General features: G+C 35.8%; 1 protein-coding gene across 6 annotated transcripts in view; it reads left to right on the forward strand.

Moving 5' to 3' along the window:
• The window catches only part of CCSER1 (coiled-coil serine rich protein 1), a 592,978-nt gene that overhangs the window by 306,368 nt on the left and 267,384 nt on the right, over positions 1–19,226 (forward strand). For all 6 annotated transcript variants that reach the window (XM_056489913.1, XM_056489914.1, XM_056489912.1 and 3 more), the window contains one exon: positions 16,542–16,625. In XM_056489913.1, coding sequence (XP_056345888.1) covers positions 16,542–16,625 — 84 coding nt within the window. The remainder of the gene's footprint in view (positions 1–16,541; positions 16,626–19,226) is intronic.

The following is a 19,226-nucleotide window of genomic DNA, read 5'->3' on the forward strand; positions in this document are numbered from 1 at the left end:
TGAAATCTTAACTAGTGAAGCTTGCATGAGTTGGTAATCCATCCTTTCTGTCTGAAGAGAATGAGCCCATCATGTGGCTATTTTAAGAGACAGGTTGAATTGAAGAGGCAGAGATCAAATGCTCTGCCAGCCATGTGTGAGCTGGCTTTTATCTGAGTCCAGAGACTGAAAATTACACCAAAATAATATATAGTTATCATAGCATTGCCCAGGGAACAGAAGGAAAGAAGAGACTGGAAAATATGAGGCACATTTGCCTTCCTGTCAAGCCCCACATTTCTCACCAAGCATGCAGAGGTATGGTCTCCTGTCCTCCTCATGCCATGTCCTTTGTTCAGGCTCTTTATTTTCTGTCTGTAATTCTCAGCTTTCCCTGATGGGAAATGATCCTTAGCTTTTGTTCCTGTCCAGATGTACTGTCTGCTCAAGGTCCAGTTGATCTTTGTGCGTTTTTTTCCTAACTCTAAAATGTTGTCCATTATGGTCCGTGACATCAAACTCTTTTCTCCATCCTTTGCTCCCTTTTCATTGATTCGAGTCTCTTTTTCTGCTGGAACAGCAATTTTTCAATGGGTCTGTCTCTAAAAATTATGGAATACATAGAACTTTTCAACTGTTGGCATTTTTTCTTGTAACCCTGACTTCCTTCCTTAAGCCATTATTTCTTCTAGAAGATTTCTGCAGGATTGCATGCCTTTTCAAGGCAAGAATGAAGGATGAATACTGCACCAAGTCTTTCAGCAAATTACTTTCTTAGAACATCAAAACATTTCATAAAACATTCGTTTTAGATTCTTGTACAAGAAAATGAGATTCTGCTTTTACATAATATGAAACGATTTACATTACTGAATCTGTTGTTGATTATCGTAAATTGTAGTGGGGAAAAAAATCACATTTTCTGTGGCATTTATTCTATTTATCTTTCATTTTAATCACATTTTGTTATCAAAACCTGTCATCTTTTCTTCCATTATTTTAGCTAACTTCCTCTAGCTTAGTTTTTCTTTTATGATTTTCCTTATTTGTTTTTTCATGTATTCTTCTTTTCTCTGTGTCTTACTTAATCCATTCTTTTATTACATTACTCGTTTACCCTTCTTTCACAGTTCCTTCTTTCACAGATTGGAGGGTTGTTTTTTGCCACCACATACACAAGCCTGGACACTTACCTGGCTTTCTGGTGTCCAGGGTCTGATAAACAGTGGAGAAAGCATCACTTTGAAAGTAAGATTAATCCTTTTCCATCCCAATTTGGACCAGCAGGTTTTCTGGATGAGAAACTGTGTCTAGAACTGGGATTGAGCTTTTTGTGTATGTAACCTTCAGCAACTGTTTGTGAACCTGCTGGACAGGTTTCTACACCTCACATCAGCATTGAAATCCATTAATTTTTATTGTGCATGACAGGCTGCTCTCTCTCAAAATTAGCTGGTTGATATAAATTTTCCTGTTCAGGTGTGTCATATATGTTTATTGAATTAAGGAAACCAGAATAAATTCATACAGCAAACTTCTTGTGCAGTAAGTGATGAGCAAATAGCTCTTTTCCTTATAGATTAAGATTTTACTTACTTTTGGTGACTGCTTTAATGCCTTTTGATGTCATTCATAGTTAATGCATATAGACTACTTTGCTTTTAATGGACTGGATTACAAAGGCTAATGGCATTCTTAAAGATTATACAGCAGCTGATTAGTACCTGTGTAAAAGGATTTTCATTGTTGTAAGGTTTAGTAGTACACTGAAAGTAGGGTTAAACAGTAAATAATTCATCTGATACTTTATGAAGAGTGAAATAATTTCATCATTTTATCAACAGATTTGACTACATAAAAACAATATTAAAAGTCTTAGGGATGAGAGTAAAATAGCTATAATTTAGCTGGTCAGTATGATACCTAAGGGATACCTATGATCAAACACATTGCTTTTGTGGAGGGCAAAAGGGGAGTTGTCCAGATTGATCTTCATGATACCATAAACCAAGGTGTTTCTTTCCACTGAATCTAAAATAAAAATAAAATAATAATTAAAAAAAACAATCACCAAAAAAACCCCCACAAACAAGCAAACTATGCCTCTGTTTTAATGGCAAAAAATCACCTTTGGGGTTTTCCTTCTGTTTGACAGCTCTGTGACATCAGTCTGGATTTTTCAGTTTTCTGAAACTATATACTCATCTCTCTGCAGGATATAAAAAGTTGCTGTTCACTCCTGTAGGTGTATAACACAGGCTTTGTAATTTTCATAGCTCCATTAATTTTCCTAACACCTAGTAGTAAGTGTTAAGCCTGTTCTTACAGGTTGGGAAAATATGTAGAGCAAATCATCATCTGTCTTCATGCAACTGTGGAGGCATAGAGAGGATGAGAATCTGATTACATGAATATTGTGGCAGGAGCCTTTTGGTGAAGAGCCAGAGGGTGAATTTTGTGCAAAAGTAATTGTTTTGTTGATGGGAATGCTTGCAGGAGTGTTCACCTGGGCATGATCTGCTTCTATGTACATGGAAGAAAGGCTGTGCTGCAGCTTCAGTGGTGTTATGTCTGGATACTACATTTGTATCTGTTAAATATACTGCCAATCTTGTTCAACCTTGTCAGATTTTCACTAACAACAACAACAAAAACAAAAGATTAAGTTCATGCACTTTGCTTGGTTCTGTTTTGCTTAAGCCTGTTAAAATGGCAGTAAGCATTCTAATGTTTTGCAGTTTGTTTCAAGGTGTGAGCATGCCCCACACTGGATGTGACTGGCTTCTTTCTTTTAGGTCACAGGTATGGTGTTAAGGTTTTCATAGATTTATACATGAGTTCTTGTTTTATATATGGCAGACAGAAAAAACAAAACTGTGTCTCAGTATAGCATAAAGGAGGTTTCTCTGGAGATGCCTTTCAATGGGATGGAAACTTCCTATGAAAATGTGTCAGTCAATCAACAATAGAAGTGAATGTCACGATTTGGTTCGGAGATTTAACCTGTAAGATTGAGAGTGCTTAGTACCACCTGTAAAGATCAGGACCTAACTGGGACAGATGTTTAATCATATATAATAGGTATGGAAGTCACCCCTCTCTCTATAGCCATAATTGAGCTACTCATCCACTGTGTGAAAGGTGCTGAAGGACAGTCTCCAGGATGTAAATAATTTTATAAGTCATTCTGTTACTGTTGTCATAAGATTTTCACACATCTGAGTTTTGGGGTGGGGATGAAGGCAGTCGGATGAAGCCATGCATATTATTACCATAGCAAATTTCACACTTTAATGACTTTTTTTTCTATTAATTTTAGCAAAAAATTCTGCTCTTTACTGCAAAATCAGCCATTTTATGTTTCCAGGGTTAACATTTAACTTTTCTAGGACGAAGTTACTACAAATGTTGTATAAGTATACCAGCAGCTGAGGACTAATTGTTGGGTGTAAATTCCACTTGTTTTTCTGTCAGACTGGGAATCTTTGAATGATAAATGTTTAAAGCATTGACAAAGGCTGATAGACTCTCACTGAGAGCTTACCTGTACTCTGTGTCCACCAGCTAGAGTGAGAGCCATCAACTTCTTTCATTCAGATTTTCATTTCATCTCCAATCAAGAAATCTAAATGAGGAGAAAATAACTCTTTCTTCTCTTTCTGACATAAGCTAACTGTTATGTGTAATTTTAAATGAGCAAGAAGATAAAGAACTTAGATGAAAACACACAGCTAAATGAGGAGTGTGATCAGTGCTAACAATTATTAAACATATATATAATAAGAAAATCAGGGTCCAGGTTAACAGTCAGAATCTACTTTTTATTTTAAGCACATAAACATGTGATCTTTAATGTTCTATCCTCATTTTGCTGATAGTTTTTCATTAATTCCCTTAGTTTTGTCTCTACCTCATTGTTTCTTTTTGTGGTTGGGGCTGACGCTTGGGTTCAAACTTTTGTAAAAACGTGTGAAGAAAGAGTGTGAACTATAGGACGGGAAGTACTTAAGAAAAAGAATAAAGGTGAATCACTGAGATCTTGTACATTTTGAAGTGGGAGTCTTAAAGACTGAGTTATAATATAGATTTATACACATTGATGATATTTAGATCAGTTATTTGTCACGAACAGGTTATACTGATGGAAAATTTAGGTACTGTTCTAAAGAACTATTTTCTTCACACAAAATTAGATTATTTTCCTACTATATCTTTACTGTGTACATCATAGTAATTGTCAAAACATCTGAACAACAGGTTTGTCATAAGAATTTTGTGTATTAGCTGTACAAATGGTTTGGTTGTGTAGCCTTATAAAAATAAAATGTGTACAATTGTCAGATGACTGTGCCAAAGTCAGCTCAAATCATCCCACCTGAATGAAAAGCGGGGTGGTATGGTGCTGTGGGGCTGTTTTATTTCTGTTTTCACTGTTTCACATCTTTAACTGCAGAGAATTATTATCCTTGATTTGGACTGTTAAAATAGAAATTGTTTCCCAGTTCACAAGCTGAATAGATACTGATAGTGTAGTTGCTAAGGATAATGTTGACACTCAAAAAGATTATGTACAAGAGGGAGAAGCATACAAATTCTGAGTGGCTGGGAAATCAGTATTAATCAGTCCTCAAAAAAGATATGCAAGATATGCATCTGTTTCAATGATTGGAAGTAGACCCAGGAATCCTGTGGTAAATACTTTCAATTTGAGGTGCACCTTACCCACTCTAAACTGTCTGGAAAACTTCTAGGAGTATAAAGTCCTGGGCTCCAAACCACCATGGCTTAGGAAAACTGTCAAGTCCTTAATTAGGCCTGATGCAGGTGTAATACAGGACAGAGGATTAGGGGGTCTGAGAGCCATAACAAGCAAAAGATAATGCAGGTATGGTCATGGCAAGAAATGGAAAAGAAAAACCTCAGTTTTGTTCTGAGATTTTTTCATTGTCCTTTTTTTCAGTTTCCCCTTCTCTAAGATCACAACAATGACCTATGTCAGAAGGCTTTTGTAAGGTTTATTTCATTAGTTCTGTGTGCTGCAGTGCAATAGCAGCAGCTGCCCTTATGATAACAACACACAGAACTGCAAGGAAGTCATCCCTGAAGTCTGTGTGTGGGCTTTATTGTTTTGTTTTTTGTTTTTTTTTTTAGTCCTCTGTTTGTGTTACTAACATGCAACATATTTTCGAGGAAATTTGAAAATACCTGAGAGTCAGATGCTGCTGCCGTGTCAGTCCCAGTAGTATCACACTCAGCTAATAGCTGGTGCAGTCACTTCCTGCAGGGAATGTTGCAAAGGGACGAGGTTTTAGGGACATCAGTTTTCATACAAGAAACAAAATAACAATGGACAGTTGCTCTGATGTGAAGTCAGAAAGATAACCTGTTCTTTCGCACTAGGAAATTCAAGAGTAACTGGTGTTTTGCTAGTGAAAATTTGAAAAGAAATAATTGCCTTGAGGTAGTGGGTGTTTAGAGTGGCTCAGCAACACAAGGCATGAAAATATAATGGTATGTTTGAGAGCTGGGAAGCAGTTTTATTGTACATTGTTTAATTACCTCACAGTGGTGGGCTGGGGGGCGGGGGGAATCTTCCAACGTGCCACCCAAAAATTATCTTAAAATGGAAAGAATTCCTATTACTAAAAATATACTCAGCCATAATTTGTCATACTTCATTATGATATACTATTGAAAAATTTATCATCTCTGATCTTATGAATTATTAATTTAAATATAGTCTCATGACTTGCTCTGACCATGAATAGAACAGGGGTACTTACAGGTATTTCCTTAACATTTGTATTAAAACAAATGCAAAACTCTTGATTAGATATAGAACTTGATAATACTAAGCAATTTATTCAAAATACAACTAATCAGGAAGGTAGGTCTTAGGAACGTTTGTTGTTGCCTAGAGAGAAAGAGAGTGTAATTAAAATGATAAGGTAGTCATGATTGGAATAAATTATTGAGGTTACAGAGATTACACCTTAAACCATTTGATTAATGTTGAGAAACTTTGATTGTGGATATGTTCTAGGCCTTTAAACATTGAAAACTAGATGCTAGAACATAATCCTTTCTTCAGTGGGGCTTTTGCTGACTGAACAAAACTCTTATGCTAATTTTCTCTCTCTCTCCTTCCAAATCATCTACAATTTTATCTGCATATTTTTATCTGTCTTTGTCTACAAACATTTTTTACACATTGTTTACCTCCAACTTAAAATTATCAGAAAATGTGTGGTAATGTGTTTGCTAATCTGAGGCATGACTAGGAGAAGAGACTCATGTATTCCTGAAGAAAATCCAGTTACCAGTTAAGATTTTCATTAAAATATTTGAGTCATGGTTAATTTGCATTAGGATTTATTATCTGAGCAAACCTGACCTATTAAACCTTCTAAATCTATTACTGTCAGTTAATGTCATGATTACAGGAAGAGCACATGGTGTGCCATGGAAACACAGCTGTTCACCAAATTTTTAACTTGAAATCACCATTGTGCAGTTTTATCACTGAATTACTAGACACAATAAATTATTTTATGCTAGCCACTCTCATGTCCATCTTCTTAATATTTTCCTTGTCATTAGAAGTGCCTTTAGCCTTACAGGGTAATGAAAGGTTCTTGTATCAAGTCTGATTACTACTCTAATGTTTTCCAGGCATGCTTGGTGATGAGCTTGGCATATGAAACAATTTCCTACAGTAATAAAGCTAATTAAAGTGGGCAGTCATCCCCACATCACTCTTTAATGAATTATAATGAGCTCATTAATCTATCCAGTCTCGCTCACCACATTTATTGACTAAACTTCTCTGGCAGTATAGGAAAGAACACATGGCCAGGAAAAAAATGGACACTGAAATGCATCTATTTTCCCATTTTTGACATAAAACCAGGAGAAAGCAGAGGTATGCTCTAAGTGGAATATGCTTTTTAATAATCAGAATTGGAAAGTCCATCTAATTGTGGTGAAGGAAGAATCATGCAGGAGCTTAACAAGGTCTAGTATTGCATTGCAAGTGATAGAATAATTAATGCTTCTGTGGCTCACACATATCATGTAAAATATGACTTACAAACAGTCCTTTGGTAACTGGCTCTCTGGGGAAACTGCCTAAGGAAAATAACATCAAGCTCATTTTTGGCTGAGTTTCTTGGCATTTTTCTTTGTTTGCTCCAAATGAGCAGAAAGGAGCTTGCAAGGTTATCTCATAACCAATTTCATAATGGCAAATATTGGAGAATTAAGTGGTAAGATTTATGAGTGGAAAGGGATGATTAATGCAAATATACATCTAGAAAAAACAACTATTTTTCTTTGATTCTAACTCCACAACTTTCCCCATCTATAAGAGAGAAAGTCTAGTAACAGCAAATCACAGCTAACATGAGTTACCTGGTTCTTAGTAGCATTCCAATGCTCTTAAGTCAATTCCCAGAGGCATATTTTTATATTATTTTATGCACAGAATTTTATCTCTATTTGAGTTATTCATTGCTTTCTTCCCTGAATCATACTCATTAATCTAAAATTATTTTTATATAGTTTTATTCAGATCCTAAATAAAAACTTTACTTGGCTTTAAAAACAGTAACGGTAAAATAAAAATATATAATGTTGTTTTGTCGTATTTTTCCTCACAACTGGAAGAGCCAAAGTCCCTATTTCATAAAACTCCCCTTTCCTCCTGTCTGTAATTTTCTTGTGATTCCAGAAGGCAGGACAAAGACTATTCTAAAGCTGATATATTGAATTCGGCATAAAATAATGAATACTCTATTCACAAATATACAAGCTGATGGTAGAAGATTACAGTGGATTCAGGGGAGATTTGACCTTAGTGGCCTGTGCTATGCTGGAATTAGAAGAAACTTTCCTATTGATCTCTTCACAGGGCAGCCAGGACCAAATTTGGACTTGTCTCCTTCTGTTTAGACAAATTAGGTTTTGTTTAGGACATTTTCTCTGAATATGAAGAAATACATCTACTGGTATGGCAGTAATTAAACTTCTACAAAATTGCTGCAAGTTGGCTGATATTTTTTCTTTACATTTTTGGCCTGAGTGTTTCTTGTCATGCTGCTTGGCAGAAAGAAACTGACATACAAATGAAAAAGTGGCTGCATTTCAATTTTAAATTAAATTATATTTCACAAAGTTATGGATTTTATGGGTATTCTTTCATGTGACTCAGTCTATGTGTATTACATGATTAATAGGGTTGTTTGCCTGTAAAAGTTTGAGGTTTTGGTTTTGCTGATTTGGTATTAGGGAAAAAATTAGATATGATTATTTTATCCCTGATGATGATAATGAGAGTTAATGGGACAGTATTAACAAAACATACGGTTACAAACAAGCAAAACCCCATCCTGATTGCAGAAGGCTTTTGTCAAATTAGTAAATGCAATGAGGTCTTCAAGAGAATTTGCAATGCTGAAAGAAAAATGGTGGTTTAGGAAGCACTCTTGGCAGATAAGATAATCATGAAGAAAAAGTAGAATTAAAATTCAGTGTTTGTTTCTACATCAGTAGATGCACCAGCAACATTGGGGGAACTAATCCAGGGAATGAGTCTTGAAATGCCAGTTTAAGATACCTGAGAATAGTAATGGAACAGCAGAGAATAGAAAATCTCTTGCACCAGGTACTCATTCTGAGACTGTTAAGAGAAATTGTTGAACTGCTAACTCTTGTTATCTATTGCTCTAATCTTCGTGGCTGAATGTCAGATGAAAATAGACAACTGCTTTTTGTTTGTTAGGTTTTTCTGAAAAAAATTCTTTTCATTTGAGTTTGCTACTGGCTAAATTAGTGGAAACTGTTCTGGAAAATATATTTGCTTGGACCATGAATGAATATAATAAATGGGGAAGAGCAGAACTGACTTCCTGAGATGTTAATTGGACCTCAGAAGTCTGCTGGAAGAGTCATGCATGTGAATAAGGATGATCTGTTTTGTGTAGTTAACTCAATTTCCAAAAACCTTTCAACAAAGCCCTTCATCAGAGGCTTTTAGAGAATAAGAAGACGAGTAGAAAAGTCTTCTCTTGGATTAATGGCAGATTAGGTGTACAGTACAAAATACATAAGTAGCCATTTATTAAAGGAAGAATTATACTTCTAGAGGGTCCAGAATAATCAGAATTAAAATGGAGTTTGAAATGTTGCAAAAAGATTTCATCATACTAAATGATGTGGAGGTGAAAGGCAGTTGAGATCCAGTATCTGAAGACACAATGGAGTACACGAGGGGAAGAACAATCCTGTTTTTCCAAAAGAGGAAAGAGAGCTTTCAGACATGGTGCATAGTTTCTTGAAAAGACCTCCTTAGTGCTTACTGATTTTTTTATTTCTTTTTTAAAGGGACTTACAGTTGAGCATTTATTCTTAGTAGAATCCTGATTACTTGGTTCAAATGAAGGACACAGTCCAACTGGGAAGAGTGGAGGATAGGTTTTGATCACAAATATAGGATGCATTATGTAAGTAAAAAGATATTTGCTGGCTTTGAACAGAGATGACAGTAGTTAGACAATAAGCATGTGGATTTATAAAACAATGGAAGCCATGGAGGAAATAAGTAGACATCTGTCTTGTCTTAAGGAAACTGGAACAATGACATTGTCTCACAGCAGGTTGAAAACCAGAGGAAGTTTAGGGTGTTTTGTTTCACTTGTTTTCTCTACATGGATGTGGAATTTATTTAAGGATATCACCAAAGGAGACATTATACTGTGGATGTGAATTCTGGCCACAAAGGGAGAATAGGTGGATAGATTATATTGGAAAAAATGCATTCATATCTTTTGTTATGCTCTTGGTTGCTATTCATGATTTCTGCAGGTTAGATGTATCATGGATTTCACCTGGCATAATCATTCAGTTTTTATGTTCTGCAGTTATTAATCAAGCTTCATTTATTTTTTTAACCTAATGCTTTTTATTATCACTCAGAAAGAGAGAAAATTTCAACTGGAGTAAAATAAAAAATCCAAATTCATTTGCTCAATCTGTATTTCAGGGTTAATGGAACTTGACTCACTATGAAGAAAACATTGTTAAATTAGCTTTGTATTCATAAATGTCTGAAGTCCAAGTAGTATGGCCTATATAGTCTGAGTGTTACCTTCACAGTAGGATATCAATTGAATTCTAGTATTTAAATTGATATAACTGCCCTAATTCACCCAGTAAAATATTTATTTGCATGTTCCATGTAACTGAACTTAGAATATGTTCTAGTATTACATAGGGGGTTTTTTTAGGATTAATTACCCTTATTTATCATTAGAAGATCAGATCCTGTGCTCCCCAAACTCCATTTGATTTCCTGATCAAGAAATGAAATAGAGAGGTTTTTTCCTTTAGAAGTGTGATATGAATACTTGGAGCTGTGTGGAAAGAAAATGTACAAAATTATTTATTTTTCTGATATGATCAGGGTTTACAGATGTCACTAAGGATGTTATTTATTTGTGTTTTTCCTAATGGAAAGCTCACTTGGAGTGAGACTCTGCATGTGCTCGGTCAAGGTGGTCATGAGAGATGGCTCTGAGCTGTTGTGTTATGCTTTGATGGGAATTTCTGAGCCATGGACTTGCTCTCACCCTTGTTCTGGGCTTCAGCAACAGCTGGCAGGGCAGTGTGACACGAGAAGCAGGCGAGTTAAGTGTGACCATTGCCTGCAGTCAGCAGGGATGCTCTTTGGAGTGCTGTTGGGACTCCAGCCAAGACTAACTGGTCTGGCAAGGAACCAAAACAGCAGATAAGCCAAAGGAACAAAATCAATGTGCCTTGCACGTGTGAAGTGCAGCCAGCCAAATCATTTCTCTCTTGGTGTGATTGAAATGAATTGATGCAATAGATATGAAGTGGTAGATAGACCTAGAGAGAGCACAGAAAGGGAAAAATATCATTGTGTACGTGAGGTGCCATGGTGTATTTATAGCAGGGACCTGACCAGTGACTTCATTTTATCACCTGAAACAAATAGTGCAGACTTGGTCTCTCTGCTAATGTTATGGTCTTGAAGACTTCATTAAAACAAGAGCAGCAATGAACAGTGCAACTATTCATGATCTGACTAAAAACTCATTTTTTAAACACTGCTGTAATTTCCAGCAGTAATCTCAAATAGGTAGATGCTCTTCCTTTTGTAAAACATCTTAACACAAGTGGTGTCTCAGTTTGGAGAAAGGTAGTAGCCCTCCTCTGAAAATTTCATGTAATATCCACGAAACTACTTGTTGCTTTTCAGATGGCAGGTGGTATTAAGTGAACCATAGAAGATATCCACAATCCTGAGTCTAGACTCCTATGCTGTTCACAGAAAAATACTGTGCATGTTAAACCTTGTGTTTTTTCTGAATGTTCTAGACAGTTATCCAGATATTAATTTTTCTGTGTATGTCTGCTGTTGTAACTTAGAGGACGCTTCAGCTGTTGCAGCATTGTGTGACTTTCTGGATCTGATATTCAGTTTTAAATTTCTTAATTTTGTTTGTTCCGGGATAATTTTCTTAATACACTATATCTGAAGTAATTGTTGATTTTTGCAGTACCGTAAGTTGGTAAGCAATCCATTTAATATCTGAAATTCAGCACATATATCAAAAGAGATTTATTATATTCTATGTTATGGTATTTCTTTGGAAACATTGTGTTTATTATCAGAGGAAAAAGCAGCAAATTTATTTTCCAGATTACTTGGTAAGTTCTGTTTTTAGCACTTTGATTACAGTAAGCATGTTATGCCTCTTTGTTCCAAAGTATGAAGAGGTATAAAGTAAGTTTTCAAAATTAAAATGATTGGGGTTTTTTGGCACTTATGCATAACCTGCTGCAGCTGTCTTCACACACAGCGCAGATTTTCATCTTGTGACCTGATCTGAGGAGAAACAGATTGCTACTATGTTTAGCATTTTCCCAATTGAGCAGAATTCAACTAAAATAGGGAAGTACTGGCACTGAGACATAGCAGTCTCTGTCATAGCTGGCAACTGAAAAGAAGTAAAAGAGACAGTATTCTGATAATAAATGGATACAATAACAGCAGATCCATAATGAACTTGCACCTAAATAATGATTATTTTTTTTTTAAGTATGAGAGAATGAAAGTGAAGAAAATGATAAACAGCATTTTGGACACAACTACTTTTACATTTTTATGAAATGCACTTGGAATCTAGTCTGCAAAACTTTTTTTCATTATCTATGTTTAATAAAAGAAAGTAGTTTGAAGGTGTACTGTTTACAGGTTATGCTGTCTAAGGGTTCTCTTTAACAATGAGGTGCTAATTGGCTTTTTATCAAGCACTTCCAGAGTCATGCACATGCTTACTACAATTGAGAGCAGAATTTGTATCCTCTTTTTCATAATAAAGTAATGAACAGCATTCATAAAAACAATGAGAATAATAATGAGAAAGTCATATGTAGTATATATATAATTTATTAAGCTTTACAAAACTGCCTCAAAGCTACAGTGTATAGAGGTAGCTTGTGAAAACATGCCTAGAGCATGGATTGAATTATTTGGACTAATAATTTCATAGCATTCATGTTCTTACTGGACTAATAGTCTTGATAAAATACTGCTGTAAACTCATTTTGCAGAAAGATGAGGAATCAAAGTGTCAAAGGGTATTGGTTTAGTTTGAAAAAGTAAATGTCACCTAGCAGACTTTTATATCTGTGGGCATTTAATTGATTTTAGTTGGTTTCTGAACTCAACTTTACTTATATGACAATCTGTTCTTTTACACTCTATAAATATTGTAAGGGCTGAAAAAAGCAGGAAACATGTTTTGTAAATGTTGTCATGCCCACACTATAATTTGGCTTATTTTTCTAAATATAGGAATACATGGTTCAGATATCTACTGGAATGTGGAGCTAGCTAAGAGGCTGACTCTCACAGCCCCAGAGTATTCAAAGTGTGTTTAGAAAGCTCTCCTTTATAAGGGAAACGTTTTTTTTTTTCCAGCTTAGTAATTGCAGTGTAGATTTAGAATACATTGAGTGCATGCTCTCCTAAAAGCAGGCCATCCTTTTCAAGTTATTTTCTCTTTAATATCTGTTGCTGTGACAATTCATTAGGAGGCAATACTGGGGTTTTGGGAGGTTTAGGTTTGGACTTTTTTTTTTTCTTGTTGTTTTTTATACTATAAATTCCCATCAGACTGTGTCTGCTATTTCTCATTCACTTTGAGAAGCTTTTCTCAAATTTTTTTTTTGGCCTTTCCACAGCAGCTTTGTCCTGTATTACAGTTTCTCAGCAGATAATGAAGCATTTCAGACCTCCTAAGGAGTAGAGATGATCCATTCCTGAATTCACACTATCAGATACACATTGCTGTTTGCCCACAGATTAATGAATAACACAGCATTCCACCAGTTTTTGCTGCCCTCCACACCTTTCAGTAACATGTGATTTCTTTAACAGCATTCACACAATCCTTCACTGAAATATTTTGGTTCTTGCATGAGAAAAGGATTTTCCAAGCCTCTTCTCTTGCCATAGCTTTCAGTAGTTACTTTTTGGAGGGACTATATTCAGTGTTTTGGTACATTTTTTCTGCAGATGTTTTTATTCTGTTAGTGCTACATTCAGACAGGTGTATGGGATACCGAAATTGCCCAAATCTTGTTGCAACCAACCGCTTGACAATGTGTTTTCTTTCTTTTATTCACCCTCTTACATCTAAAGAAAGATTGATGCCTCTGCAGATCACTCTGCAGCAAAATGAGATTATAAAATCCTAATTCTACTCTGCATTCAAGAACAAGCAGCTGTCTGCTGCCCAAAGAAAGCAGGGCTCTGTGGTGTGTAGTGGTGACTTGGGAAGATGAACACTATATCACTCCTTCCTCATTCTTTCCCTTGCTTCCTACACCCAGCATGATGCTGTATTTCATGGGATATTCCTTGGATGTGTTGGGCTGTCCTGGCTGTGTCCCCTCCCAACTCCTTTGTGCCTCTCCCTCTCCTCATTGCAGTGGTACAAGAAGCAGAAAAAGCCTTGGTGCTGTGTAAGGGCTGCTTGGCAAAAACAAAATAATCTCTCTATTATCAACACTGCCTCCAGACCAAATCAAACCCATAGCACCATACCAGCTGCTGTGAAGAAAGGTAACTCTACCTCAGCCAAAATCAAGTCCAAACCTAGAAGTCTCAAGTATTCCAGATATTGCTGGGTGGCCTTTTACAAGGCACTGATTTCCAAGCGCCATGTCCTGTTGGAAGTGTTAATCCAAGTTTTCCTGAAATGAGTCAAAGCAAGGGAAAAACCTTATCCCTACATGCTTTTCTCCAAGCTCTAAGGATAGTAATGGTCTAAACTTTATGAGTCAGTTGTTGCATGGACTATGGGAGTTAAGTGCCTGGAGAGCTGTTCCGAGCAGGAGGGGTCCATTCCTCGCTTGTGTGAGCCAGATCCAGCTGGGTGCTCCACTGCTTTTTGCCAGGAGAGGTTCACTCTGGGGTTTAAGTCTTCAGAATCTGTGAGGCAGAATCTTTCTTCAAGCTCTCACTAGTCCAAGGGAGTTCTGCTTTGCTTCTTAGACAAAACCTAGTGCCAAATCTCATCTCAGAAATCTTTCCTGCTGTGCTTGAGGCACGCTGCTGCAGGCGTCATTGCTGGATTTGCTTGTGTGTTCTTTCCAGAAGATATTTTTGTAATAGTCTTGGCTGTGGGACCTTGATGTTTTTCCACCGTGTATTGTGCTATTTTATTCTAAGTTAAAAAGGAGAAATTCAAAAGGTAGCAACAGTGTAAAACTGCTGGCAAAAAGAACTCAGAACAATCTGACAAAAATTTGAGGTAGCATAGCTAATGCCGTATTGTTTTTAAAACCATTTTGTTAAATAAAGACCTTGCTTTGATAAAATAATAGTTGCTGATACTTAAAACAGTATTTTTTAGAAGCAGATATTTGTGCTAACAGTAATGTTAAATATGTACTAATATTATATTCAGTGCTGCAGGCTATATTCTGGGATGTGCTAAAATTTCATTTTCAGCTAATGTGCCTAAGCATCAATCCGCTAGTAGATAGTAAAATGCTTCTATAGCATGTAATAAACAAAAACTTCTGTGAGTTTTTCCCTGTGAGTTTCGGCTTTTTTATGAATTTGCATCCTTAGATATTACTTCAGTACTACTATAGATCTTTCAAAGTGGCCAGATCTTTCTACTGCAGTTGTTTTAAATATTTGCAATACTGATGTGTTTGTGTCTTGATTCTTATTCCATTTCTGTTAGAGGAGGTGATGAGAAATACAATTACTTTGAAAGATAAAAATTATAACTGTTGATGTGAGGAAAAGGAGATCACTCTCTACCTTTTTTTCTCTTGTGTTTCTGTGTTTATTTGGATTTACAAACACATTAGTACTGGCAGAGTGCAAGGTCATCACACTGATTATACACTTTAGAACCTCTGAACTCTACACAACATAAATAATTTCTACACTCTTATACTGTTATTAACTAATAACTAGAGGTCCAGTTTTTTTTTCTTTTATTTTCAGAATAAGTGTTGTGAATATACCAGCAGATTTCCAAAAGTTTTCTTGTCATATAGCTTGTGGTTTCTTGGGTTTTGGTTTTTTTTTTTTCAGTAATAGTACTGCAAATCAGTAAACTTCCCAAACTGAATGTTTCCATACTAGAAGGATGTAAAATAGGAGTTTTTCAGTTACAGTTATATTATATATATATATGTGTATATATATATAACCAGCTAGTTGGCTGGTTAGTTTACTAGGTTTCTGCTTTTCAACAGTTCATTTTGTTAATACAAATTTCTCCTCTGGAATGTTTATCAGAACAACACAAAACTATGCGATTGATATTTCTTCTTCAAATATGATGTTGAGACTTACATAAACTCATGGGATTTCCTGGGGACAGCTTGCAGCCTGCCTCCTGGACATGAATTTGTCTACAGTTTTAGCTATTAGGATCACTTTTGTGCAGGTCAAATTGAGTTACAGTGGTAATTTCACTAAGTGGTAACTGTATTCTTCCCTCCCCCAGTTAATACCAGAACTGCTGCTGTTTTAACGGATATGAGACAAAAAAATGTATGGATGGGGAGTGTGCTTTTTTTTTCTTGTGGATGTCTGTTGTTCTTTCTTTTTCATCTCACCAAGATCAAGAGCTCTGCTATAATGCTCTAAATTGATATTTCTCTAATGTTGTTTTGTATTATTAAAATTACAGCATTTCATAGCTGTTTCTCAAATGAAAAGGAATGACCTGATATGATCTTCAGTAAAAAGAGTTAAAAGATTGAGAAAACAGTGAAATGGACTTCTGTGCAGGGAGCTATTCAAATTCCTATGCAATGTCTTTGGATACATTAATTTTTTTATGCATCAACTTAGCAAATGTTAATGAAAATACCACACATGACAAAGGAAAATAGAGTTTCATTATTTGAATATAATTATCTCACACTATGTGAAACAGCCTTTTCTTGTCACAAGCAAAGTAGAAGCGTTAAGCCTATTATAACATCTCTTTTGATGTTTTTTCTAGGATGGAATAAAAGATGAATGCTCATTGCTGAAGCTGCAGCTGAAGGAGAGAGATGAACTCATAGCCCAGCTTCGTGAGGAGCTGGTAAGCAGGAGAAGCAATGGGGATTTTTTGTGTGTGATTTTGGGTTCATTTACCTGATAACTTCACTCCAAGACCAGATATTAAAAAAATACAGTTTCACACCTGCTACAGAATTACGTGCCTAAGGCTATGTTAATCATTCAGATAAACACTGATAACACTGATTGTACTTTTCTGGGGACTTGTCAGCCTCTGAAATGGCTACTGCCTAGGTTCACTGCTTGTAAAAGTTTGTTTGAAGGGACTGTGTTGACACTTGTCTGATCACAGGCAGATAAACACAGCACTGTATGCATATGCTAGAAATCTTGAAGGGCCATGCACATACCTGATAAATTGTCAGTACTTCCCCATGAGCTGCTTTTTACATATATGAGATTCTTCAGTAAAATGGAAATACTTTTTTTCTCTATAATAGATGTCTTTGCATAAAATAATAATTATTCTCACACTTGCTGAACCTTTACTTAGCATATGAGCTACCAATGCCTGGCTACTATTGCTTTAAGGATTGAAAAAATACTTTCCAGTGACTGAAGTAAAATTTGTGATAGAGAAATTAAAAATAACTAAACACATGAAAATGCATTTTGTTGTTTTGTTAAGGCTGTGATAACAGTAAGATTCCTTTTTTGATGGAATGTGGTTAAAGCATGGATGTCTTCAGTATATTTAAATAAAGGAGAGGGAATTTCCACCTGCTCTCTCACAACAGAGAACTTAAATGCTGCAGAGAAATCCTGTAGGGTCACCACATTCAGGAGGACATTCAGCACATACATTCCTGCAGCTGTGCAGGCACCTAAGATTTTGTCTAAGCACCCTTTGGGACAAGGGATTGTTTCCCTAATTAGATCTTAATTAGCTGATCTACCTCAGGGTTTTTTTGTGCCTTTCTGTCTTGTGCCTCTTGTGCCTAGCTTAGAACTCCAACAGAATTAATTCAGATCTAGCTATTACTGTATTTTTTTATACTCACTAAAAGCAGGAGTAGACTTTTATGCCAAATAACTGAGTTTCAAGTTGTATGGGAAAAATGTAATCCTGCTCAAGAGTGAAAGATTTCTTTGCTATATTAACATCTGCAAAATAAATGCACATCATCAATATTCTTTGTTTTGTATTTGGCTACATTAAGAAATGATGCATTGAGTAATTATTATCTAAAATTAAATGACAAAATGGGACACAGGGTGCATCAAGCTTCTTCACAGTCCTGGAGCATTAATTTTATATGAGTCTAGCTTAGAACATATGCTATTTAACTGGGGGACAATTTTGTCAGTGTAAAATTACCCTATATTGATACAGGGAGCTGTAACTCGTTTGCTGTTGTACTGTTGTCAAAGTTCATCTGTGTATACATCATTTAAAGGAAAAAAGACCCACAGGGAACTGTCATAATAGACAAAAAGTACAACCTCCCAGTGCCATGAAATAAGGATTTCTGTATGATTGAAATTCTCATGGATTTAATTTATGATTATTTGACTTCAGTTTTGACACTAATACTTGTAAAGGAGTGCAGGTGAGATTTTGAGACCATGTTTAGTAATTTGGAATTAAGCTTTGAAAGGACTCAGTAGATCTGATTTACTCCTAAGTGAACTGAATAATGCCATGTTGGGAAGTGAACATGACAGAAACTATTTTAGTTTATGAAATCTAGAAAAAGAATGAGTGGGTAGCCACACCATAGGAAAAGAAGTGTTTGGTTGGTTTTGTTGTGATGTGAGATTTTTTTGTTTGCTTGCTTTTGTTTGGTTGTTCTTTTTTGTTTTGGTTATTTTTTTTCTGTTATGGGGGTTTTTTTGAGTTGTCAAAGTACACTCATAGATGTATTTTTTAAATCTCTACTGCATCTTCTGCAATGCTGCTCATTCAGTGCCCTTTTTCTGGAGGTGCCCTGGGTCCTGCCACATTGACACTTCATGAACTTGGCTCCTGATTGTGGGAGATGCTTTTAGAAACTTTTTGCAGTGCACTCTTGAGGGAAAGTAAGCTGTCTTTCTTTTCTGTTAAAAAGGAATTAGATTTGTAATGATTGCCAGGAAATTCTGATAATGTTTTCCTTGCTTGCACAAAATCTGCCAACAATTGATGTGAAACGTGCTTTAATATTCTGCAAATGCTACATTTACTTATGTGTTTATAAGACTGCAAATATTTGGAAAGTGAGTGTTTACAAAAGTTAAGAGCAATCATTTTTGGCTAATGAAGCTGCATGTGTTTTTACATGGCTGCAATTTATTACAGACATAGCACTTAACAGAAAACTAGAACTTTTGTTGTGTCTTGGGGCAGCCCATGTTCCATTTGTCACTCTGAATATGGAAATATAAAATTTGTGAATGCAACTTGCCTGTCTTGAAATCGTGGCATCACAATGCTAATTCAGAAATAGCAAATAAAAATTGATTTGAGTAGGAGTCAGTTTTGTGCTGCTTGAGAAGTACATGAAAATCTTTATTTTCCAACATTCAAGCTGAATGTTTGCATGTAGATATGAAACCCTTGCTTAGTTGGTTTTACTGCAAAACTCTTCAACTAACCTAATGTGAACTTCAAGAAAATTTTGGCTCTCTGGTATCTTTTGCTTTC

Source organism: Oenanthe melanoleuca, chromosome 4, assembly GCF_029582105.1.
Source record: "Oenanthe melanoleuca isolate GR-GAL-2019-014 chromosome 4, OMel1.0, whole genome shotgun sequence".
NCBI classification, from domain to species: Eukaryota; Metazoa; Chordata; class Aves; order Passeriformes; family Muscicapidae; genus Oenanthe; species Oenanthe melanoleuca.